We start from the raw sequence: 26,729 nt of genomic DNA, 5'->3' as shown, positions 1-26,729 counted from the left end.
GGTTAGTATAGGGTTCACCATTCACTAGGGCAGGGGCTCAGTATGGAGCTGGTTTTTCTTTGTTTCTAATACTTATTTTTATTGCTTTAGTCATAGTCTGTTTACTGTCATGTAATTTGATTTCCAATCATTTGTGGATATTTGTTTACAATTTACTTATTATTAATAATACCTCTCTTCGTTACTGATAAGGTAAATGAAAATTTTCAGCCAACCTATGTTTTGAACATGAAAGTTCAAACTCATTTTCTTTGGTTTGAGTAAGAAAGAGCCCACAAAAATGCAAATGCACTAAGAAGAATCGGCCCAGCCCATCCCATGATCATCCCTACTTAGTGATAAGCTATGAATGATAGTGACGCCCTCCTTTACATGTAAGAAAAGCCAAAACAAGGAAAAAATCTCAATAGAGAAAGGAATGAAGTTACATTTGTACAAGATCAGGAATCAAATGGTGAGACAGGAAGTGTATGATGCCTCTTTGGGGATAATTCATATTTTCACAGTCAAATTACAACATAGAAGGGTTAATAATTTCCAATGTTTCAAGGAGTTGTCAGCCATTTAGCCCTGAGTGACCACAGAGACATTCATTACCATTGCCATTATTGTTGTTGATTTCCAATTGTTAAACTTTCATAAACAATTCCACCATCCTTGTAATGTTTCTACCACAATTGTACATTGATAACTGTAAATGGATGTCTTTCGTTTTACATACCAGAAACTGATTTCTTTCCTTTGTCAGTTTCTACAAGTCCATCTTCTGGCTCCTTTTCATTTTTCAGTACTTTCCCAGCAGACTGAAAATTGTCATATTGATGTTAGTAAAAAGCATGTAAACCAATCAATACCACATAAAGTGGTAGGAGCACATACATAATAATATTTAAAAATAAATGGTAAACATATTCACTGAAAGAAGAAAAATATACAAGAAATACTCTTACTGACCCTGAAAATTATTTACTCAATGATCCAGATAGAATAAAAATGAAATGAAGTTACTCACAGCTAGTAAAGCCATACGAATTTTACGTTCTTCCTCATCTTGTTCTGCATACTTTTCCTTAATCTTCTTGAGTTTGCTCTTCTGGCCACGGCTGATCTTTCCACCAGACTGCTTTACCTTCTGAGAACTTTCATCTGCATGACTGCCTGAAATCCTATTTTCTTTGTACTCTTCTCTTTCATTCTCAACAGCTGCATCATTAGAGCTGCTTTTCTGGCCTTTCTTGAGCTTTCGTCTTTCAGCTTTTGAGATATATGGCCTATCTCTTGCTGCTTGTTTTCCTTCTTCACAATGGCTATCCTCCACCAAGTTTGCATTGGAACAATTGAGCTCATAATCTTTACTCAAGAAGTTAGAAGATCCAAGCCCAAGAGCCCTATCAATGAGATCTTCAAGTTGGGGTGAGATAGAAGGTGAACTTTTTCCTGTGGTGTCAGATACATTCTCATTTTCAATGCCATTCAGCTCAGTAGTCACGCCTTCAATGGGATCTCTAGACAAGCCATCAAGTTTCATCTTAGAATGATCTAATGTTAAATCTGAAAGGTCACTCAATTCTTTTTTTGTATCTGTCATTTCTTCACCAGCAACATCCTTTTCAGATTCAGGATCAGAATTTTCTTCAAGAGGCATACCTTCTTCCATGTCATTTCCCCCTTCCTCTTCACCTCTTATCCTCCTCTCATTTAAATGTGATCCCAATGAGCTTTCATCCAAGCGAAATAATAACCCAAAACCCATAATAAGAGGGTGTGGGGGAAGAAAGTTCTTTTTCCCACGAATCATGAAACTTCCTACTGTAAGATATTCTCCTGTAGGAGCAGTTTTACTCACTTGATGGGGATAGACCCACCAAGCACTTGTTACAATCTTCGAATCCCATGCCTGGCTGTGGCAAACCTACAAATGGAAAACATTCAAGTCAAAACAAATTGCATATACCTAATTACCTTAATAACCCCCTCAGATACACCACCAAACCAAAAAACCAAACGGCTAACTTACAGTGAAACATCCTGCTTGGTTTAGAGTAAGAGGAGGTACTGGATGTTCTGGTTTGTGGTTCTTGATCACAGTACTCGAAGCTCCATGGAGTTCTGCATGGACATATCTGTTTCACGTTCAAAATCAGTTATATAAGCAAAAAAAATCATAATGAATTAAACACATCTTTCTCTTCTCTTTTCTTTTTATAGCACAAATTTCCAAAACAATTTTATTGATAAGAAGTTTACATTTGATATCAAAAATTATAGCCTAGAAACATTTGGCAGTTCCATTTATATAATGCATATGCAATTGTCATCCAAGAAAAATAGAACACAAGCAAGTTGGTTACCCCCTTTGGAAGGAGTTGTAAAGTTGAACCTTGATGGGAGCAGCCAAGGCAATCTAGGACCTTCAAGTATAGGAGGGATCTTGAGGAATAAGGATGCCAACATTCTGTCCTTATTCTCAGGTCCAGTGGGTTATGGAGACTCTACAAGGGCCGAGATATTAATTGTGGTACAAGGACTGCAGATTTCCAACCAACTTGGAGTGACTAATTTGATAGTTGAAGGAGACTCTAAGGTGATGGTGGGATGGATGTCGGACCCAGAAACTGTTGTTTGGGGATATAGGGACATCATCAAAAAAGTCAAATGGCTTACGAGAACCATGTTAGTTAGCTTTTAGTGGGTTAGTAGATTGGCAAATGCTTTGGTAGATTCTTTAGCTAAACAAGGGGCTTCAAGGGATTCTCTGTTATCGGCTATTTTGCCACTGTAATCTGAAAAGAGTTGGGTTTGGAACCACCTTTAAGGGGAGATTACACCTCATGCTTCCTCTTAGGGTGCTTCATGCTTGTACTATTTCTATCTCTATTTAATAAAATACCATTCGTTCATAAAAAAAAAATGGAGGAGAAAAAATTGTGGCCAAGCTAGAGATTGATGGGGAAGTGATCTCTACCCAAGAGAAGATTTTTACGATCTTGTGGATCACTTCAAATCCATTTACAGAAGGCCATTGAATCACAAGTTGTGGGTAGAAGGTTTGGAATGACCAAGTTTGGGTTATGAAAAAGCAGGCTGGTTGGAAAGAAATTCTGAGGAAAATACACGACAATTTTTCTAATGGATGTCCAAGGCCTCGGGTCCAGATGGTTTCACAATGGCTTTCTATCAAGACTACCAGAAGTATTGAAGGATGAGTTGTGCAATGTTTTTAAGGAGTTTCTAGATAATCATAGTCAGCCCAAGAGTTAATGCCACTTTCTTGGCCTTAGTTGCTAGTCACTTGAAGGGCTTTTGATCGATCAACTTGGTGAGTAGTATTTATAAATTTTTAGTTGAAGTCATTTCTTTGAGGATTAAAGGGGTCCTCCCTTCTCTCATTAGTCAAACCCAAGGGGCTTTATACATGGAAGACAAATAATATAACAGATTCTGATTACTAATGAATGTGTAGAGGAGCATGGAAGATCTAGGCAAAAGGACCTTGTGTGTTAAATTGGAGCTTCAAAAAGCCTAAGATTTGGTGGACAGGAAGCTTTTATTATAGGTGTTAAGAAACTACAGCTTTGGGGAAAGATGGTGTAATTGGGTGTTTGGTTGCATTAGTTCTTGCCATTGTTCTGTTTTGGTGAATGGAGTAGTGAAGGACTTCTTACTAGCTTCTATGGGTGTTAGGTAGGGTGATCCCCTTTGTCCATTTCTATTCACTTAGTAAACTATTTGTTTAGTAGGATGATCCTGTTTGTTGAATGCCGATAGGGAGGACTTGATTAGAGGTTGGATATTGGGAAGAAATGATTTTTCAATTACCCACTTTCAGTTTGTAGATGATATAATTATTTCTTGTGAAGGGGTTGAGGTTAGAAAGTTAAGGAATCTAAAAGAATTAATAAGAAGGTTTGAAAGGCTTTATTAACTTGGGCAAAAGTTGCATAATAGGTGTTAGTATGGAGAATAGGGAAGTTAAGGCTATTGCGGTTGTCTTAGGTGTTCTATCTCTATTTGGCCTTTGAAGTACATGGGCCTTTCGTTAGGAGCCAACCCTAGGGAGAGTAGGTTTTTGAACCCAGTGGTAGAAAAGTTTAAGAGCTTCTTGGAAAGAAAAAAAAAGAATTATATCGTATTGGGAGGGTGTATCACACTGATTAGGGCTACTCTTGCCAATTTGCCTACCTACTTTATCTCTATGTTTAGGATCCCTTCTAGAGAAGTCAACAAATTAGAGAAACTTATGAGAGATTTTCTTTGGGAGCTGAGGGAAAGCAAGAAGAACCATTTAATTAAGAGGGAGATTGTGTGCAAAAGTAAAGAGGAAGGGGGGTTTAGGATTAGGAAATGTGGTACAAAACAATGCAACACTATTAGGAAAATGGCTGTGGTGGTGGCCGTTGGAAAGTAGAAGTTTGTGGAGTGAAGTGGTGGCAAGTATCTATGGTTGTTTAGAGTGGTTGGGATGCTAGTGTATCTTGTTGGGCCACATTGGCAACACTTTGGAAGGCAATTCATATTTTTCTTCTTCAGTTTCTCAAGTATATTAGGTATGATGTGTATTTTGGGACTTCTATTCTGTCACATGGCCATGATTCTGGGTCCAATTCTAGTTTAATCCGACTAGTTGCACCATTCGAGCTGTCACATGGCCATGATTCTGGGTCCAGTTCTAGTTAAACCCAGAAATTGGTCAAAATTGTTGACCAAGTCAAAAACTATCTAACTCGGGCAGTTGGACTGTTGATCCATTCAATCTGGTGACCAAGTCACAGGTTGCATACTAAATATGAATAGAAACTACCAGTGGCCATAACTTTGCAATTTGATGTCCGATTGGGGTGATCTTTTCTTAATATAAAAGATTCTTATTAAAAATAAAGAAAAATGAGATCCTCCTTCTACTTCTTCCCCCTCCCCCCTCCTCTTAATGAGGCTTACACCTCCTTGTGTTCGGGAGGTTTCTGCCTCTAGGTAGTGGAGCATCTTGTGTCACCCTTTGCGTTTAAAACATTGTTCCGAACAAAATCCATCACCCATCAACTAAAGAAACACAAAAACCTTCAACTAAAGAGAGAAAATAAAGACAATGCTCCAAAAAGAACATAGACCCCAATCAACCACATCCAACCATCTCACCCAAAAGGACTTCCCAAAACCATCTTATCCCTAAACAAACCTTTTAATACTCCCTTCCTTAATCGATGTACTATAATTTCTGTTTTCTTTCTTAATTTTCTTGCTAGTGCCTTTCCCCAAAAGTCCCAACTTCAATCTGCTCAAAACTGTTGAGACTTGAACAGTTCGTAATTGCTTCTTGTTTCTAGACCTCCTTACTGCATTAGGCATATGCTCTTTGGATCCTAAATCCTCCTTATGCTCATTTAATTTCTCTAATTCGAACACCAAGTTTTTCTCAAACGTTTGAGCTACCACCTCCTCTCCAGGGTCTTCACAGGCAGTCTCTTTAATTTCCAAACCCCTTGATGCTTCTTTATTTTCTACCAGCTTTCTTGTGAACCCCCCCTTGGGCCGAGTTTACCAAAGCTTCTTCCATGCTGTTTTTTCTACAAGGTTCTCCTTCAAACTCTTTAAAAGCTTTTCTGCAAATTCCTCCCTTCCGAGAAAAAATAAACCCAGAATTTTACTTACTTTCACTTCTTTGTTGACAACCGTTTCCAAATCCATCTGTTTCCAGTTTCTTGAGTTTCATCTAGGCTGATTTCATCTTCCTCTTCTAGTGCTTTAGTCTCCAGTTTCGCTTCAGCCTCCTTATCTTTGTCCAACAGGAAGGTTCTATACTTCCTTCTTTCATTGTAAGCTGAATCATCTGATACATGGGTCTCTCAGTCTGGCCTACTCTCTTATGGATTCTTTAGCTCATGGAGTAAATCAAGAGTGGCGATCATGGGGAAACTATCCTTTAGATGTAATAAAAAGCTTAATTGAGCTATTTTAGGTAGCCACGGGGGAGTAGCAATGGGCTGGCTCCATAACAGCTTGACTATAAATAAAATGTATAATGACACATTCCACAAATAGTCTCTATAGTCTATACCATTTCCTTTATCAATGAAATACTTTTCAAGTTACCAATCCAAAAATGCCATTAACTTATTAACTTTTCATGCCTTTAACTTTAAGAAACACCACCTTAAAAGTTAATATGAGATGCATTCATTATTTTTTGTGTTTTCTGTTCTTTTTTTTGAACAAGTATATAAGCAGCAAAAAGAGATTGCATTGACTTTTATGTACACTAAGGCACTATGCATTGCAAATCTACTAACATATATTATATTAAAAAAATGGTCTGTTCACTATTATGTTTTCAATTAAAAAATGTTGTAAGGTACTCCCCTACCCCTCACAAGACTCCAGATAGCTGGGGGCTGGGGCCATAATTGAGTAATAACCTTTATTTTTTTAACTCCCTTAAAAAGACTTGTGCATTAGCCACCGATGAACACAGAATATCCATCACCTGTTTGTCAGTAATCTTATCTGAATTAATTTTGTTTTCAAGATTTTCCATTTCCCTCACCTCAAATTGTCCACAAAGTGCAAATGGAATCATCTCCCACACTGCCTTTTCTCTCTTATTTAGTCCTCTCAACTTCCAGTTATGAAGGAAGTTGTCTATACTCTATAGTGACTGGAAAATATGCCTTCTTTGATCACAATTAACCCTGTCCACAGCCATGTCCCTTCTTTGAAGTTTTGTGCCTGCAAGGCATTTATCTAATGCAGCTGTCCGTACCAGAAAAGCTACCTCTGAAGGGACACAAGATGCATTCAATTGTCTGTTCATGTTTTCAAGATTTATGGGCTGGTAAAAATGGGTCATGGATTTAGGTTTTTGGTACGAGTCATGTGCTTAGATTTGGATGTGATCATGGTTTTAGGCTGGAATATGTGTATTGTGGGCTTAAGCTTGGGTTTGGCTATGGTTTGCCTTGGATATAGGCTTGACTTTGGACCTATCTAGAGGCTCATAAATTTGGTTGCACATTTGGGTTTGATTTTGGAATCTAGATCCTAACTTTATTAGTAGCTAAAGCATTGTCCCTTCTCACATGAGTACACATATCAAGATTTTAGCTTTTGCTAAATATTTGTTAATTATGAAATAAAGAATAAATTACTTGCAGCGAAGTGCCAAGCACCCCCTAACCATAAACTAGCTTCTGCTATCCTTTCCCTTATTACAGTCATCAGACAATTCCTCAACAAAAGAAAACAAGCTGAACATTGTTTGTTTAGCACTTAAGCCATTAGATTGAGAAAACCATTAACCGAACTTCAAATACATGAAAAAGTGGCTCTCAATTCCCTGGCTAGATATCATATTCTCCTCAAGATATGTCTGGTATTTCCAAACTTTGTTTTTCTTCAGCCAACACACAACTACCCTAGAGCCCCCTCCATTAGTGGAGGCCACAGCTGCCCAACTCCATCGAAGGTCATCACTAGAGTAATCCGCAAAGAGATCAGTAGTTTTTAGCCAAATGATTGCCCTTGTCAATATACAATCCTTTATTTCAGCAATGCTTCTCTCCTAGAAAATTCTAGCATTTCTTTCCTCCCAAATGGTCCATAAGAGGGCAGCCCTAATACATTTCCACATTACTTTCCCTCTCTTTGTTGGCCAACCAAAAAAAGGCGGATCAAAAAGCAGATTTACTTCAGGAGGCAGGTACCACCTGTACCCAAACAACATAAAAACCCAATTCCAAATATTTACTGTAAAAGAACAAGAAATCAGGTGATAACAGTCCTCATTCTCCACTTTACATAAAATGCACCACTTGGGGGACAAGCATGAATAAGGTCTCTTTTTTTGTACATTGTCCACAGTATTAATTTTACCATGATACACTTCCCAACAAAAACCAGCAATTTTAGGTGGAATTGGCCTTGACCATACTTCTTTAACTGGGAACAACAAAGGGGAAGGAGTAGAGCATAGGGATTCTCCACTTTATTTTTTCCCAATTGCACTACTTTAAGTAGTTGATGTGATGTTAAACATTTCGTGCTCTGGATTCTACGAGCCACCTTTGTACCAAGCCCCTTCAGGCAAACCCAAACAAATCTATGTTGAGGTCATAACTTCTTAATCCTTAAAAAGATATTTTAAAATTTTTTGTTTTCTTTTAAAAATATCTTTATTAGGATTAATAAATGAACAACATAAGAAAATAGGAGGCTGGAGCTCCAAAAACCCCCTACTTGCTAATGTTGTTCGTTTATTCATCCAAATAAAAGATATTTTTAAAAGACAATTAAAATTATAAAATCATTTTCTGTAAGGATTAAAAATTTAAGACCTTAACATAGACTTGTTTGGACTTGCCTCAAGGGAAGGGGGGCATGGTTTGGAGTCCAGGGGTGAATCCCTTGGCCTAGCCACTAGGCTTAAAAAAGAGCAAAATGCACAAGTTTTGAAAAAGCGTGCACCTTTTGAAAATGTGCCTCGCCTATGTACCTAGGCACACCTTTTAAATCAATGGATAAGAGCCACCATCCCAATTATGTTTGCAAACATATGTAGAAGAACCTAGCAACAAAAAGCCTCATGCTGAGAATTCTTGGAGAGAACAATATGGTATACCACACATCTTTGCTCCAGCTGGGATGGATAGCCATCATTTTCAAAATAATAGAACCTTTAACTACAGAACCAAAAGTTATAAAAAACATTAATAGAGGGAAGCTTATCCTCATTTTAAGAGCATCCACTTACATATCTCCTTTTGACATATAACGTTTGACGATCATCTCATTCTGTTGAGCATCACGTCCACTGATAACTAAATAATTTTCACTGCTGATGAACCAATTAAATTTCTCAAACCAGTGAACTTTACGCATATGTGAGATTGCAGCAACAGACTTTTCCTGCAAATAAAGGTAATGGATAAACAAGATGCTAGAACTTTACAAATAAGAATCGGTGCCCAGGCCTTCCATTGAAAGGGAAAAGTGTGTTGTATAAGATCAGGAATGCAAGATTTAGAAGACAAAGCTTATAATGGGAATATCAATTATCAAGCTAATATATCTTATACTCTAGATGTGGAATTTTAAACTCCTTTAATATAGTGTATTAAATACAGGCACATAATATATGGGTCTGGAAGGTTTTGTAAAACACTGATGCAACATGTTTGTGGCTTGGTATTCATTCCCAGCTCTGTTGTAAATTGTAATTGCAAATTAACTCGATTTAATAAACTTATTTCATTACTGACAAAAAGAATTGCAAGCACAAAATAAATTCTGGAAGATAATTTCTTTCACCATGTATGCTACCTGTGAAAGTTGGAGACGAGTCTTCCTCTCAGCTGCTTTAAAAGCTTTCTCATGTGCTGTGACAGTTTTCTCCTGTTTACTCTCTTGTTTCTTCTTTAATTCGTACCACCTTCGAGCATTGGCATGTGCTGAAAGTGCCAAGTCGACTTCTACCTGTAAAAGAAACAGATAGTGAACAACAAACCATGTTTCCAGATGGACACATAGATATGAAGATGCATGACATCAAAAGTAACACATGCATAGACATTTATATGTATATGCAAAAAATAGTATAGTTGTACTAATGAAGATAATGCCATTGCATTAAGGAAAATAATTTTTTAATGATAAAAACAATTCCTTTTTTTTTTTTTGCTAATTCATATAGGAGATGCTAGGGTGTGGAAATCTGAGTTTATAACTTATGGAAACACCTTATCAACAGGGCGGGTCTTTTCATCATCATCCATTTCATCGAGATTGTTGCTCAATAGTAGTGTCATGCAATTTCTTTCAAGATTAAGCTTGTCAATCAGCCCAGCTACAGGGTTTCCTGACTTCCTCTCTTCCTTTACCATACGAGCAAGATCCTCCCAATCCATTCCATTTGCAAGAGACACACGGACAGCTAATATTGCAGCATCAACATCTTGTAGGTTGTATTCTATCAATTCTGCCATTCTAACACAATGGTCTACCTCTTTCTTCAATGTATGCACACGATTTTCCTACAATGCCAAATAGAAATTTAAAATTTAAAAGAAAAGGACATGGAGTAATGAAACTTGAGATGTTTGCACGGATTTCCATATGAATTCTAAGATGAAAAACAAGAAGACCAGAAATTTAAATTATCTAAAGACCATATTAATACAAGGTTGAAATATAACCATAACCCAGAGTAGACCATATATGAACCACTTAAAAGATTCATCACTTCCTTGGAGGGAAAAATATCCAAAGATATAGTGCATTCCAATGAAAATAGTCATTCATGACCAAGACCTTCCAGACGTGGAAACAAAGACAACCTGGCATCAGAAGACCAGTCTAATAGGCACTCATTAATCAGGAAATGACATATGATGTCATATTGATAAGATTACATCAGCCTTTGGTCAGTCTTGCATAGCAAAAACGCATGAGTTAGAATCCAAACCCACACAAGATCATAATCTAGCATACCCCAATCTAAGCTTTCTACGTGAGCCCTAGGAGGTGGGGCTGTGCCATATAAATTTTTAAAGTAATCAATAAGCTCTTCCGCACTCCTTTTTGGATGAGTTATCTTCCTCATTTATCACTAATCTGGAAATAAAGTTTTTCTTGGCTGATCAAAAAAATGAAGTTTTTTTTGTTCCTTCCATTAACCAGGGAATGGATAAACTTGGAATTTTCATCTCCTTATATTAATCCATTTGCACCAGGATTATACAACATGATTTTTCAGGTAGACTCATTAAAAGCAAATAATAATAATAAATAACAACCATAATGCCCTATAATTTTAAACATGTTAAAGTGGTAAGCTGCAATTCACCATGGCAGTAAAGAAACCAATAAAAACGAATCGTAAATTTAGATTAAAAGTTTTTTATGGGTTTTGACTTCTAGTGGCATCGCAAGAAAAAATATAGACCTGATCTGAGCGTATTTTGCTGAGTTTCTGCATGGCAGAGCCCTCTTTTGCCCTTTGCTGTTGTTCAGCCCTCTGGCTTTCAATTTTACTGTAAAACTCATCCAATGCTACATCAAAGGTGTCCAGCTTAGTGAATTCCCGTGACTTGAACTGGTTTAGTAAAATGGGGCAGAATTCATCATAGATCTGTAAACAAGTCAAGAAAAGAGAGAACAAAATGACCAACAAAGCAATGAAGCAAAAATATCATATACAGAATCAGATTAAAACACATCAAGTAGAAGGGCAATTTGATGGATTCTAGTCTGAATAGCGACCTGGTCCAAACTGCCTCCTTGAGATGGTAGACTGTCCTTCTTCCCCAAAGCTTTGTGTTGCATTAAGATGTATCCTTCAGGAATTGTCTCACCTGATATAACATCTTCAAGCCAGCCTTCAAATTTAGCAACAGCCTGAGCCAATAGTTGAATTTTATTATTGTCTATTTTACCATCATTTGCAACTTTTGTGTTTGGAACCAGACCAGCATCTAATATAATATGCTCAGCGAGTGCAGGTCCATAACCCAACACCTCTCCAAGAACTGACTTCAAGGTGCCTTGCTTAGCATGAGAGCTACTATCAGCTATTTTATTTGAAGGAACCAGCTTCCCATTTTTTTGGCTACTCTGAGATCCTTTATACGTATTGGAAGCATTTAGACTACTTCCATCAACCTCAACAGAGTCATTGATATCATATTCCCTTGAAGAAGTAAGTGCTACTTGCAACTTTGTAATATCAGTCTTCTCAAAAATACGACAAGCCTCAATTGGATACCGATGGCGTGACATGATTGCAAACCCTTTGTCATCATCCCTGTAGTTAATGAGCTATCAACTATTGTTGACTGAAACAAAACAATATTTTTCAAAGAGCGATCAAAACCTGATACTAACAAATTATTATGCTTCTAATCTGGATGGCATTTCATTAAATAAAGGACAGTAAAACAACTAAATGCAAAACAAGACAATGCAATATAAAAAAACTTCAGGCAAATTAGCACATCATCCACCCTAACCTTTAAGAAGAAAAAGGAAGGATCGTTTTAATAATAAAAGAAATATTCATTAAATAAAAAGGACCATTCAAGAAGTGGAAGAAATCACCAAGGAAGATATAACAATAAAACATCAACACCCAATTCCTGGTAAAAAAACAAAAAACAGAACTCCCATTTCAAACTTTGTCTATCATCCTTCTCACATCTAGACAACACCATGGAAACTTGGGAACTCTTGAAACCAGAATTATCAATCCATCCTGGTTACTCCCCCAACACCTCACCTGTGTAACTTCCATGCTAACCACTTTACATACCAAGACCCTCAGCATCATTTGACCATTTCGTTCATACCGATAGAACCTCAACATCCTTCCCAAGTTCCAACCATGGTTCTACCAACTTGCATACCCCCTCCCTACCAAACAATTCACATTCATTCTTTTATGGGCATTCATCACCTGCAATTCCATCTCTGTTTTCTAATTCCAAAATACAATTTTCTACAAATTCTTTACCCAAGAAACAACAAACTCAATTTCTTGCCAACTTTAACTTCATTATCAACCACCCAATTTGAATCCATCTTTTTACCTAACTAACAAACTATGTCAATTCAAATGTCAATGTCATCCTCATGCTGATTCATTATTTCTTCTGTATCCTTCGTAGAAAAATCTACAAAGTCCATCTTATAACAACATCGTGCTCTCAATGGGTGGCTAAAGGATGTTGAGGCTGCTCTTTGCTTGTATCAGAATGAACTAAAGTTCAAATTGCTGCCTGGAGGAATAGATGTGAGACTTTAATGGGTAAAAGGAATGTGAGTAGTATAGCTGATGCTTTAGCTAAGCAAGGGGTGGGAAGAGATCAATTGTTTTGACTTTTGAGCATAGATGTAAGAAAGTAAAAAGTTAAGAGATAAGAATCCTTATCTCTCAAAAGAGTGAAGAATGTATATATGTGCATTATTATTATAATTAATAAAACCAATGATTATGGGCAGCCTCATATATTCTCTTTCTTGGAAAAACTATCCCCATTAGCAATTTGAGAAAAATGTGACATTAATTGTTCAAAGAATTGTTAGTGCAGACTAGACAGGTCTCTAATTTCACCTGAATGGGAAGAACTTTTTCCCCTTTCAAATCAGGAAGCAATACCTAGGGTGGTTTCTGATCATATTCCTCTGATCCTAAGTACGAGTGGTGTGAAAAAGAACCTCCACCCTTTCAGGTTGGAGCATTGCTAGTTGGACTCAGAGGATTTGGTGACAAATGTTAAAAGGTGGTAATCTGATTGTTCTTTTGAAGGTTCATCCAGTCATGTTCTCCTCAAAAAACTAAGTGGTTGAAAGGAAAAATCAAGGCTTGGCAGAAGAGAATGTCAAAGATGGAGGTGGGAAAAAGGGAAGAGTGCATGAAAATCATAGCTGATATTGATGTGGAGGAGGAGAGTGGGTCATTGGACGAGGAGAAAAGGAGGAGAAGGCTCTTAGCTAAGAAGGTGTTTGACACTCTAATGCACAAAACTGAAGTCAAGTGGAGGCAAAGAGCTAGAGTAATGTGGCTGAAAGCAGGTGATATTAATCCTGCTTTCTTCCATAAGGTGGCCGATGCAAGAAAGAGGGTTAATTCCATAAAAAAACTGGAATTGGAAGGCAGGGCAGTGAACAATGAGGAAGTCATAGCAGATGCTTTTGCTGATTTTTATAAAGATCTTTTCAAGGAACCTTGCAAAAACAAGACCAAGGCTGGATGGTTTGAATTTTGAATGCTTATCTGAACAGCAGAGTTTAGATTTGGAAAAACCTTTCTCAGAGGAAGAGGTTAAGAAGGTTGTAGAAGAGTTGGAAGGGGAAAAGGCATTAAAACAGATCTATTAAAGGTCCTGGAAGAATTTCATGATTCTGCAACCCTTGAGAGAAGTTTAAATGCAACTTTTATTTCCCTCATCCCCAAAAAGGAAGGTAATACAAAGTTGAAAGATTTCAGACCGATTAGCTTGATTGGAAGTGTTGACAAGATCCTAGCTAAATTTCTGGCCAACAGGTTAAAAAAGGTGGACTCTCTAATCTCTAAGTACCAAGGGGCTTTCGTCCACAACAAGCATATTCATGATGTAGTTCTCATAGCAAGTGAACTAATAGACTCAAGGCTATTAAGTGAAGAAAGTGGGCTAATCTGTAAAATTGACTTAGAGAAGGCTTATGACCATGTTAATTGGTCTTTCTTGGATTATTTAAAATTGACTTAGAGAAGGCTTATGACCATGTTAATTGGTCTTTCTTGGATTATTTTCTGAACAGAATGCACTTTGGCTCTAAGTGGAGAAAGTTGGATGAAAGTTAGATTTTCCACTCCAAGATTTTCAGTGCTTGTGAATGGAGTAGCCAGAAGAAACTTCAGCAGTTCAAGAGGTTTGAGACAAGGGGACCCTCTGTCTCCTCTTCTCTTTCTATTAGTCAAGGAAGGTTTAAGCAAGTTGGTAGATAGGGCTGTGGAGGGGGAGCTAATGAAGGGTTTTTGAGTGAAGCCCAATGGGACTATCATTCCAATTCTACAATATGCTGATGATACACTCTTCTTCTGTCAGGCTTCAGATGAGCAAGTTCTGAACCTGAAGTATCTTCTTTTCTGGTTTGAGATTGTGTCAGGCTTGAAAGTAAATCTAGCAAAGAGTGAGATGATAGCAGTGGGAGAGGTCCCTAACATTCAAGGTTTGGCAGATTTATTGGGGTGCAAGGTGGAACAGCTACCTTCAAAACAATTATTTGGGGTTGCCTCCGGGTTCCAAGTGTACTAAAACCATTTGGAACCCAATAATAGAGAGAATGGATCAGAAATTGGCTCCTTCGAAAGCAAGGTATCTCTCCAAAGGGGGGAAGATAAACTCTTATTAAAAGTGCACTAGCAAGTTTGCCAACTTACTTTATATCTCTTTTTCCTATCCCCTCGGAGGTGGTGGAAGTTTTAGAAAGGAAGATGAGAGGTTTTCTGTGGGTAGGCTAGAAGGATTCACACAAACCTCCATCTGGTTATGGAGGTTTGATGCTAAGCCTGATATCCTCTTGAGGAAACTAATAGCAGAAAAATATGGGCTGGACGACAGTGGTTGGGATAGTGGTCCACCTTTGTTGACTTACAGGTGTAGCCTGTGGATAGGAATATGCAGAGCTTAAAACCTGTTCAGAAGGGGAATCGGCTTCAAAGTTGGGGATGGGAGAAGGATCAGGTTCTGGTTGGATCCCTGGACTGGGGAGAGATCTCTTAAGGAAGTGTTTCCCACCCTGTTCAATCTGGCTGTAGATAAAGAGGCAATGGTAGCTGATACCTTTGTGTTGAGGGGCAACGCTATATGCTGGGTTCCAGCCTCCAGAAGGGATTTCAATGACTGGGAGATTCAGCAGGTTGGAAATCTCCTAGCTTCGCCATTGATCAAAAAAAAATCTCCTAGCTTCGCTTCAGTCTCAGGTGTTGAATCTGCAATCGGAGGATTCCTTAGGGTGGAGATGGAACAGAAGCGGTGAGTTTTCAGTTAAATCCTTCTACAACTCCATAGTGGGAGGGTCTGAAGCTCTCCTTCCTGGCTGGGCTATTTAGGAGACTGTGGCACCCTCCATGATGAGGCAAAAAAAGAGAAGAAAAAAAAAGAAAAAAAAAAAGAAAAAATGTGTGTATGTATTCTGTTTGGCATTCTTGTAGTAGGATTCCAAATTGTTGTTTATGGGTTGCATTGTTGATAGTTTGGGATCAGGGGTATTTTCGTCATTTTATAAGTCAGTTTTTTAGGCAGGGGCAGTTGGGTGCATTTCAGTTGGGTTTTGGTCTCTTGGGACTTTTTGTAACAAAAGTTATCTTTTAGGGGTTCATTTGAAGTTAGTCCAGCAAGCCAGTGAAACTTTCTAGGGGCTTATGTGTAAATATTTTTAACTAGCTTGTCCAGCAAGCCAGTGAATTTTATAAAAGAGAAAGGGGTTGTTTCTGTAAGGGTCTTTTTTTAGTTCTTTCTCTCTTGTTTGAGCTGTAGCTCAGCCCAGCTAGGGTCTTCAAGCATTGGGAGCTTGGGTTTTGAGGAGTCGACCCATTTTGGCAACTTCCAATCCCTCCATCGCTGAGCGTCCGACGGGAGGCCAGCTTGCTGCCATTGCTACTGTAGCGGAACTGTTCCAGGAGGAGTTCTGCTTCAGGTTCAGGTCTGAAACCCTAAAAATCCAACTTATTTTGTTGTTTTCAGTTTGGTATTTCTTGTGCTTATTGCTGTATACTTGAGGTACTGCATGTAACTTGTCTTTCTGTCCACATCAAGTGGTATCAGAGCAAGTTCTTTCCTTGGGTTTGCTTCAAAGTTCATCCCCTTCTTGTGTTTTTCTATATTATCATAGCTGCAAAGGGTGGTCGTGGTAGGGGTGGTAGAAGACCACAACATGTCACTGTAGAAGTTTTCCAATAGGCTATAAGAGGACTGCAAGAACAGATTGAACATCCTGCTCAACTTATAGCTTAAAATGCTGCTAGGGATGGTGACGTAGCAAATGAATTGAGGCTAGGAAGAAGAAGGCAAGCTCCTAGAGTTGATGAACAACTCACTAACATTATTAGTAAAGAATCAAGTGAAGACATTGAGCAACTTGAAAGTGATCAGCATGGAAGGAATAACAACCAGCGGTGGGAAGACCGAATAGTGCAAGCTTTACAATCCAATCAAGGTCATGGTGTTCAACTTCATATTTCTGAGTTTGATGGTGAGTTGGAACCTGAAGAGTTTCTAGACTGGTTGGACAGCATTGAAAATTATTTTGATTGGAAAAAAAAAATGAATGAAGAAAGAAAAGTGAAGCTTGTAACAACAAAGATGCATGGAACAGCCTTAGATTGGTGGAAAAATTACCAAAGGGACAAAAGGAAGGGGAAAAGAAATGTTAGTTCCTGGGGAAGAATGAAAGAGAAGCTGAAGTCCCAATTTTTACCACCAGACTATGAGCAAACTCTTTACCAAAGGGTGCAGAATTTAAGGCAATAAAAAAAGAGTGTGAAGGAGTACACAAAAGAGTTTAATAGATTAACTCTTCAGAGTAATATGTCAGAAACTAAACAGCAAAAAGTTAGTAGATATATCAATGGTTTGAGGTTGCCAAAACAAGATCAAATCAACCTACATTACCCGTATAAGGTAAAGGATGCATATCAGCTAGCTCTAAAGGTTGAAGCTCAACTGAGTCAAAGCTCAGGGCGGAGGCTAAGTGTTGTACAAGGTACATCTTCATCAGTAGGTCGAAGTGTTGGGGCTGGTAGGGGTCGTGTGATCAACCAAACACGACCTACAATCCAAGGGACTTCAAATGCAACAAAGAGTAGTCAAGGCAGCCTACTATTAGATGTTTCAGGTGTATGGAGTTGGGACATCGTTCAAATGAATGTCCTAAGAGAATGATTGAAGGGCAAACACATTTGGTTGATGAAGTCACTGATGAACAACAAGGTGACATAGGCCATGTTGAGGATGAGCAAGTGACTAAAACTACTGAAGCAAATGCTTTAAAGGAAGAAAACTTGGACGGGGATATTGAGGGCAAAGCTCTAGTGATACGACACTCTATGGTTGCACCTCAAGAACCACTACCAGGGGACTGGTTGAGAAAGAATATCTTTAGAACATGTTGTACAACTGGTGGGAAATTGTGTAACCTGATTATTGACAGTGAGAGTAGTGAGAATCTTGTTTCTCAAGAAATTGTGGATAAATTACAGCTCAAGATTGTTCAACGCCCCCGACCATATGTGGTTCAACAAAGGAAATGAGGTAAGAGTTTCTTCTAAATGCCTAGTTAATTTTTCTTTTAGTAATACATTTGAAGAATCAATATGGTGTGATGTTGTCCCAATGGATGCATGTCATATCCTCTTGGGTCGTCCATGGCAATATGATCATAAGACCATTCATTATGGGGATAAGAACACATACAGCTTTGTGAAAGACAATAAGAAGATAACTCTTAAACCAATGCAATTTTATTAATTTCCAAAGAAGGAAACAAAGCCAACCACTACTCTCTTCACCTCAAATAAATTGGCTCAAGAAGATGGGAATTTGGATGTTGTTTACGTGTTGGTTACAAAAGAAGTTAGCAAAGAAAGACTTGTTCCAAAGTTGGTGAAGAAGCTACTTCATGAGTATGCTGATGTGATGCCTGAAGAACTACCCGATGGCCTTCCTCCCCCAAGAAGTGTACAACATCATATAGATTTAATGCCGAGAGCAGCATTGCCTAACCTACCCCACTATAGAATGAGCCCTAAGGAGCATGAGTAGCTCCAAAGACAAGTAACGGAGCTGTTGAAAAAGAGGCTGATCCATGAGCGCTTAAGCCCATGTGCTATACCAGCTTTGCTCACACCAAAGAAAGATGGTAGTTGGCGTATGTGTGTTGACAGTCGTGCCATTAACAAGATTACAGTTAAATACAGGTTTCCCATACCCCGCCTTGATGACATGTTAGACACATTGGCTGGTTCACAAGTCTTTTCAAAGATAGATCTAAAGAGTGGATACCATCAACTTCGTATCCAGGAGGGGGATGAGTGGAAGACTGCATTCAAGACTAAGGAAGGTTTTATGAATGGCTAATTATGCCATTTGGGTTGTCTAATGCTCCTAGCACCTTTATGAGGTTCATGAGCCAAGTTTTAAGGCTGTTCATGGGGAAGTTTGTGGTAGTTTAATTTAATGGCATACTCATATACAGAAAAGATCATGACAGCCACTTAGGACACTTGAGAGCAATCCAAAAAGTCTTGAGACAAAATCAGCTATATGTAAATTTGAAGAAGTGTAGTTTTATGACAGATCGATTGGTGTTTTTGGGGTATGTTGTTTCAACCAAAGGGATTGAAGTGGATCAAGAAAAAGTTCAAGCTATTCAAGAGTGGCCAACACTAAAGACCATGACTGAAATTCGTAGTTTTCATGGGCTAGCAACTTTTTATCGTCGGTTTATAACGAATTTCAGCACTATTGTGGCACCCATTATTGAATGCTTGAAAGGAGGTGAGTTTACTTGGACTCTCGCAACTGAAAAAAGCTTCCAAGAGCTAAAGATGAGGATGACAAAGGCTCCGATATTGGCTTTACCTGATTTTAACAAGCTCTTTGAAGTTGAATGTGATGCATCCCATGTTGGGATTGGAGCTGTCCTTAGCCAAGAAGGCCGTCCAGTTACTTACTTTAGTGAGAAACTCAATGATGCTAGAAGGAGGTATTCCACTTATGATGTTGAGTTTTATGCCATTGTGCAAGCGTTGAAGTTTTGGAGGCATTATCTTATCCAACGGGAGTTTGTGTTGTATTTAGACCATGAAGCATTGAAACATCTTAACTCCCAACAGAAGATAAAGGGAAGACATGCTAAATGGGTTGACTTTCTACAAGAATATAATTTTGTTTTGAAGCATAAGGCTGGACAACAAAACCGGGTAGCTGATGCTCTTAGTAGGAGAGTTCACTTGGTGTCAACAATGTCTACTAATGTTGTGGGATTCAACTCCATCAAAGACCAATACCAAGATGACCATTATTTTGGCCCTATTTGTAGAAGCTATACAGTAGGTGACAAGGATATTCGAGCCAAGTTTGTGTGGAACGATAGTTATTTATTCATGGGTAATAGGTTATGCATTCCATCAAGATCCTTGAGGGCATTACTCCTTGCTGATTTGCATTGCAAGGGACATTTCGATCACAAGAAGACACTTGAAATGGTCTCCAAAAGGTATTTTTGGCCAAGGCTACAAAAGGATGTGTAATATTATGTTGATAGATGTAACTGCCAAACATCTAAGGGGCAGCATCAAAATACAAGTTTGTATCTTCCCTTACCCATACCAAAAGCACCATGGACTGATTTGCATTGCAAGGGACATTTCGGTCGCAAGAAGACACTTGAAATGGTCTCCAAAAGGTACTTTTGGCCAAGGCTACAAAATGATGTGTAATATTATGTTGATAGATGTAGTTGCCAAACATCTAAGGGGCAGCATCAAAATACAGGTTTGTATCTTCCCTTACCCATACCAGAAGCACCATGGACTGATATTACTATCGATTTTGTGTTGGGGTTGCAAAGGACAGCTAGGGGTAATGACTCTATCTTTGTTGTGATTGATCGTTTCTCTAAAATGACCCACTTTATTGGTTGCCAAAAGACTTCTGATGCTTCTCATGTAGCTAACTTGTTTTTCAAAGAAGTTGTTCGGTTGCATGGATTGCCAAGATCTATCACATCAGATCGTGACACAAGATTCCTTAGCCACTTTTGGAGAACTTTATGGAAGCGTATGGGTACTACCCTATAATATAGCAATACATTTCACCCACAAATAGATAAACAAACTGAAGTGGTTAACCAAAGCTTAGGCAACTTGTTGAGGAGCCTAGTTGGAGACCACTTAAAGCAATGGGATCTTATCCTACCACAAGCTGAATTTGCCTTCAACGATTCAGTTAATAGATCTATAGGGAAGACTCCTTTTGAGGTTGTGTACGGTCGATCACCTAAAAGTGTTGTTGATCTAGCTCCTACAACAGAGTTGCGGCGAGTGAATGATGATACCGAAGTTTTAAATGAATCCATTCAAGAGATTCAAGAGAATGTACAGCAGAAGTTAAAAGAAAGCAACCAAAGGTATAAAGAAGCTAAGGATAAGAATCGTTGGATGAAAGAGTTTCATGAGGGCGATTTAGTCATGGTTTATTTGCAGCCTGAGAGGTTTCCCGTTTGGACCTACCATAAGTTGAAGCAAAAAAAGATTGGTCTGTGTCAAGTGCTGAGACGGTTTGGTGACAATGCATATTAAATTGAGCTACCAGCTGATTTGTCCATTTCACCCATTTTTAATGTAACAGACCTCTTTGATTACCATGGGGATCTAGAACCAGCAACAAAGGATGGGCGAGGATAAGCACAAAGGGCTAGTAGTTCTAATGAGTTTGAATAAGTAGAGGGTGTAGAAGATGTCCGAAACACCAACACTCAAAATGGGGCCTATTTTAGGCTCTTGGTCAAGTGGAAAGGGAAACCATCAATTGAGAACTCTTGGATTAGTGAAGAGGAGTTTATGAAGCTAAATGGAAACATGTGCAAGGCTGCTAAAATTGCTGCTCGCACGGGGTCGAGCTCTTTTTAATCCGACAGGAATGATGAGGCAAAGAAAAAGAAAAAATGTGTGTATGTATTCTGTTTTGCATTCTTGTAGTAGGATCCCAAATTGGTGTTTTTGGGTAGCTTTGTTGATAGTTTGGGACCTGGGGTATTTTCGTCATTTTATAAGTCAGAATTTTTTGGGCAGGAGCAGTTGGGTGCATTTCTGTTGGGTTTTGGTCTTTTTGGTATTTTGTAACAAAAGTTATCTTTTAGGCGTTCATTTGAAGTTAGTTTTGTTCTTAAGGAGTTGTTGGTGAGAGGGAAACTTTCTAGGGGCTTATGTATAAATATTTTTAACTAGCTTGTCCAGCAAGCCAATGAGTCATAAGAGAGAAGGGGGCTGTTTCTGTAGGGGTCTTTTTTTAGTTCTTTCTCTCTTGTTTGAGCTGTAGCTCAGCCCCAGCTAGGGTTTTCAAGCATTGGGAGCTTGGGTTTTGAGGAGTCGACCCATTTTGGCACCTTCCAATCCCTCCATTGCTGCGTGTCTGCGCGGGAGGCCAACTTGCTGCCATTGTTACTGTAGCGGAACTGTTCCAGGAAGAGTTTTACTTCAGGTTCAGGTCTGAAACCCTAAAAATCCAACTTATTTTGTTGTTTTCAGCTTGGTATTTCTTGTGCTTATTGTTGTATACTTGAGGTACTGCATGTAACTTGTCTTCCGGTCCACATCACTCCAAAGTCAAGTTCTTTGGGTGGCAGCTTTAGAGAAGTGTCTCACTAAAGAGATGTTGGTGAAGAAAGGTTTTAATTGTAATGATCTGAGGTGTAGCCACTGCAGTGTGTTTACAGAATCAATAAGCAATCTGTTTTTACACTGCAAGTTTGTTACAAAAATCTGGATTCTGGAACCACTTCTTAAAGTTTGAGGTTAAGTTGGTGTATGACAGCCTCACTTAAAGCTTGCCTGGAGGCGTGGCAGATCCAAGGGATGACAAAGAAAGGACAGAGATGCTAGTCTGCTATTCCCTTAGCAATTTTGTGGGCAGTATGGCTAGTCTGCTATTCACTTAAAGCTTGACTTTAAAGAGGTTACTTTTGACTGTAACTTTTTGAGGATGACCTTTTGAGGTCCTTCTGGCTTTTTGTACAGCTTCTGATTGTACAAAGGACCTTTTCATTAATACAAGCATACCTTACCTTTTGCTCAAAAAAAAAGAATTGTAAGTGCAAAAATAGAAATACTATCTTGCTAATAATATATTGAAGTTTTTGAATCACAAACCTGTGAGAACGGAGAAGAGTCATCACCACAAATTCAGAATCCATTAGCAGAATGTTTCCTTGGGCATAGAGCTCCAATATAACATAGTTGGCACTAGCACCTAGTCCAAATTGAAAGAGGATAATCTGAAGCACAAATGTAAAACATTACAAATAAGGGGGCAATGAAAACTTCATCTAACAGCATAAAGTGAAACAAGGTTGTAATAATAAAAGAAATCTTATGGGCTATACACGATCATATCCAAGCTGCCGCACATCTTCTAGCCTTCTTGTGCGTATGTGCTTCCTTAATTTCAGAGTAAACCCAGAAGGAGTAGTACTCTTGTCCCTAGCAATAAAAAGGAACAAAGATCAATTACACAGCTAAATTTATCCTAATAAAACAATTAGAAGAAAATTGAAAATTTCCTTATTGACCATACCTAACATATGCAGTAGTATGCAACCGCACACCACTTTCCATTAACAACAAGACCTTCTCACTCTCCCCAGATTCTGTGACTCCGCTACTCTTCATAAGCTTGAAAATATATGTCTGAAAACATTTCTATCATTGTGAGAATGAATTTCTAAATTTCAACATACCCTCCCCGATTAAGTGTTACTGGGTAGTCAACAGCCAATCTCAGATAACGAAATCAAATATGAGTGATCAAAAAGAAATTATTCAGAACTAAAGTATTACTATTACATACAATGAGAATAACAACCAAAGATCAGGAATTATATGGAAACTAAGGCTTCTATTTTTGCATTAGAAAATTTGGAAATAGAACTTTAGAAGTACCTTTGGAGAGAGATCATAGATGTTGGCACATCTCATGCCAATTAACCTTCGCAAGCACTTGACCTCTGCGGCCACATCTGCCGTGTTCATGCGAACCTTCACCATATTTATTTTATTCGTCTTTTCACAGTTCTCTGATTTTATATTTCCTTTTCCTGAGCTTCTGCAAAGAGGAAACAATGTACCAATATAAAGAAGCTGGGGCTTGTTACAAGAAAAAGGTGAAAGTGAAAACATTCCCAATATAAATTAGAATAGCAATACAAGAAAAAGGGAAGCTTGCAATCCAAGAGCTCCTATAACAAAGTGTAAACTTTTACAGGATCCTAATACCGTCATCGTGATGGTCACATAGGTGTCACCTTTACTTTTGGTAAATTATAGACTAGCAGACAGCCCATGCTGAACAATGGCAAACTTTGACATATGTAATTTGTGGGGATGCAATTGTTACCATGTCCTTAAGTATTGTATCATATAACTACTGCATTCAGCAATGAAAAAGAAAGCAATAAGGTATTCAATTTGGCTGCTTCACCCATCCTATAATAGGTCCTGAAAACAAAACTCAAAATTGGACTTAAAATGTCCTAAATTAAGAATACTGTCAGTATATAATGCCATTTGTGGCCCTAGTTCATAAGTGTAGGTTGAGTGATGTCCCATATGTTATTCTTTTGGCCCTATAGACCATGGACACATTGACAAATAGATGAGCCTTGAGTTTATATGACTTTTCAGCTAATGTAGCTTCATACAATACACAGGAATAGTGAAAGCTTATTATCTATCCACCTAAAAACCCAGTCTTTGCCCCCTTTCACCTTGCCCCTCTAATTTTAGCTTTCTTGTTTTTTTTTTATAAATTTAAGCTTTCTTGTTTGTGTAGATCTCAAAAAAAAAGATTAAATCCAAAGCAAAAAAGAACAAAATAGTAACTAATCCTCTGAGAAGCAAAAACAAAACTTTACAGAGATTGACAGGGTGAATGAGGTATCACCCAACAACAATAACCTACAAACTGAAATGACGCAAAAACTCATCGTATGCAGGAGAAACACCATTACCATAAACCAGCTAATACATAAAAACAAAAAGAACCAACTCAATCCAACCCACGAGTAGACTAAGTTCAACCCAAAAGAATACTTGGGACACATCTGAAAATTCCTAAAATACTAACAGCCAGTCCACTATCGCATCCCTATTTCAGCACAGATCTCCCCTATATTTCTTTTTTTCCTTTGAAAATGTTTTTTTTTTTGATAAATAAGTAAGTTCTCTTATTCGATGAAAAGATTAGCTTATACAAGCAACCCTTGGAGAGGTGCAAGCTATTACCTCTCCCACTAAAGAAGAAAACAAAAACAAGTTAGAGTTGCGCCCAATACGAAAGTTGCTGCCCCTAGACAATCCGCCATAGCATTTCCTGATATCCCTGCCTATTGTATTCTTAACACATTCCTTGTCAGCGTCTTAAACTTCTTAACTTCATTCATCAAACACCAAACTACGGACTCTGGGTATTGCAGACAGCTTATTACTATCTTGGAGTCCCCATCAACTATTAGCTGTTCCACCACTAGTTGAGTTGCAAATTGAACACCTTGCAGGTCAGCTAATAATTCCACCATAGTAGAGTCTCCCACTCCCAAAGGACCCAAGAAGAAAAATACCACATTTCCAGCCGTTGAAAATGTTTATCTATTTCCTTCCAAATCCCCCAACAAATAGCAAATTCGGTGCAACTTGCAAGTCATAAAACTTTTGCCTTTCTGCTTCATTGAATGAACAATCAGAAAATTTCCGTTGGGACTACATTGTAGGTTGAAGCAACAGTTGCACCCTAGGTAATGAAAAGAGGAATCCCCACAGAAGTGAAGTCTTACTGTAACAAGTGAAAAAAGGTGCCTGATATCTTCTATTCTCTCTACACATGCAACATACACTTTCCATTTGAAATCTTCTTTTCTTTAAATGATCAAACATGAGAATGTTGTCCAATTGATCTAACCACAAGGACTTCCTCCCTTGAAGGAATAGGATTGCCACAAGCTCCCCTTATGTTAGACCCCTCCACCTGGCTGCAAATCAAAGCCTTGCAATATGGTATAACAGTGAATTTTCTATTTCTGCACTTCATCTCATATCTTTTGTTTGTTCGCGTCGAAAATAATTAAAAGGTAAATCTTAATTGAGAAAACCTTATAGTGAAGAAAAAGCATCATGAAGCCTTGAAGTCTGCCTCTTCCTAATCCTCTTTGCTCCTTCTGCAATGAAGCCCCAGAATCCTCAAACCATCTTTTCATGCATTGTAGCTTCTCTCAGCAGCCATGGAACATGGCCTTATCCTGTTTTGGGATTCATTACTGCTTGCAGGAATCATTACTCCAGCTGCTGCAGTATTGGTCTATAATAGGTTTGAATAGAAGGGGCAAATTTCTTTGGAATACCTTCCCAGCTGCTCTCATCTGGACATTGTGGAAGGAAAGGAATAATCGTATTTTTGACAACAATATTCTGCCTTAGAGGAAGCCATAAATTTTCTTATAGGTTTGCTTTGTTCTCGGCTGGGTGTACAAAATATATTTCATGGTGTCCAGTTCATCTCTTTTTTTGAAAGCTGGACACTTTTATAGTTGACTTTTTTTGTTCTGTTTATTCCCGTTGTACAGGTCCTCATTGTACATGGGTTGATGTACTTCTGATCTTAATAGTAAACCAATACAATACCAATACTTCACCTTTCCAAAGTGAAGAGAAAAAACACATTTCCACATAAAATTTTATTGAGAATGCCATAGATATAAAGTTCAAAAAAAAAAAAAAAAATTTGTTCCTAACCTTTCTTACTGTGACGTTCCAGAATGGATGCAAACGGATGGGATATAATATTCAGCCTTGACAACTGGAAGAGTAGGAAATAATATTCGGCCTTGATTGAAGACCAATATATGCAGGAGGAAGAAGACTGAAAACGGAATTGATGACTTGGGAGTTGGGAGGAATATAATATTCAGCCTTTATTTGGAAAGACGAACTAAGTTCCAGACCAGCCTTTATTTGGTACGGCCTTTATTTCGTCCCTTAGTTTCGAGCAGCGGCAAGAAACAGCGCCATGGCTTTGGCGAGATTGGTGGCAACAATCAGGGATGTGGAGCTCCAATCAGAGGCAATATTGGTGGCGGCGAAAGATGGCAGTGAGAAACAGCGGTAGAAGCTCGTCACCGACGATGTTGAAGCTTGTTTTGACGATTTGAGCAAACCCTAAGCAGAGAGGAGAAGAAGAATGTTTCGAACAGAGAAGAAAGAAAAACTTTAGAAGGAAACTAATGGATCACTCGACCCGAAACAGAAGGTCCGACCCAACCCTCCTATTGACCCGCTGTGCAAATGAGTGGACACGTACCAACATGAAGTGACTCGCCACCTTGTGCCCAGGCTGACCAACCACTAGCTCCGAGAATCGAGCGACTTCTTTGGCGAAAACCGCCTCCTTGCTCTTGATGAGATTCAGCTTAGGGTTCATGATGCTTGGATC

The 26,729-nt window shown here is 38.4% G+C and overlaps 1 protein-coding gene across 4 annotated transcripts in view; it reads right to left on the bottom strand.

Annotated features, from left to right (window-relative positions):
* EMB1441 (zinc knuckle (CCHC-type) family protein) overlaps nt 1–26,481 on the bottom strand; it is a 29,924-nt gene extending 3,443 nt beyond the window's left edge. Inside the window, exons 1-13 of one of the 4 annotated variants that reach the window (XM_088959620.1) lie at nt 26,033–26,481; nt 23,189–23,351; nt 22,824–22,936; nt 22,633–22,729; nt 22,400–22,524; nt 11,251–11,791; nt 10,934–11,119; nt 9,729–10,022; nt 9,313–9,465; nt 8,744–8,898; nt 2,018–2,123; nt 1,013–1,912; nt 722–803 (exon numbers count right to left, since the gene is read on the bottom strand). In XM_088959620.1, coding sequence (XP_088815746.1) covers nt 722–803; nt 1,013–1,912; nt 2,018–2,123; nt 8,744–8,898; nt 9,313–9,465; nt 9,729–10,022; nt 10,934–11,119; nt 11,251–11,791; nt 22,400–22,524; nt 22,633–22,729; nt 22,824–22,936; nt 23,189–23,293 — 2,857 coding nt within the window. In that variant the 5' untranslated portion in view covers nt 23,294–23,351; nt 26,033–26,481. Of the gene's footprint in view, nt 1–721; nt 804–1,012; nt 1,913–2,017; nt 2,124–8,743; nt 8,899–9,312; nt 9,466–9,728; nt 10,023–10,933; nt 11,120–11,250; nt 11,823–22,399; nt 22,525–22,632; nt 22,730–22,823; nt 22,937–23,188; nt 23,352–26,032 lie in introns of those variants that run through there. The other 3 variants (XM_088959619.1, XM_088959622.1, XM_088959621.1) reach the window with 3 other exon arrangements.
* Between the last annotated feature and the right edge of the window lie 248 nt (nt 26,482–26,729).

The sequence above is a fragment of the Nelumbo lutea genome, chromosome 8 (assembly GCF_056320005.1).
Source record: "Nelumbo lutea isolate HS-2025 chromosome 8, American lotus-T2T, whole genome shotgun sequence".
Lineage (NCBI taxonomy): Eukaryota > Viridiplantae > Streptophyta > Magnoliopsida > Proteales > Nelumbonaceae > Nelumbo > Nelumbo lutea.
Note: the sequence above shows the minus strand (reverse complement) of the source record. Positions and strands in the feature narration are given on the sequence as shown.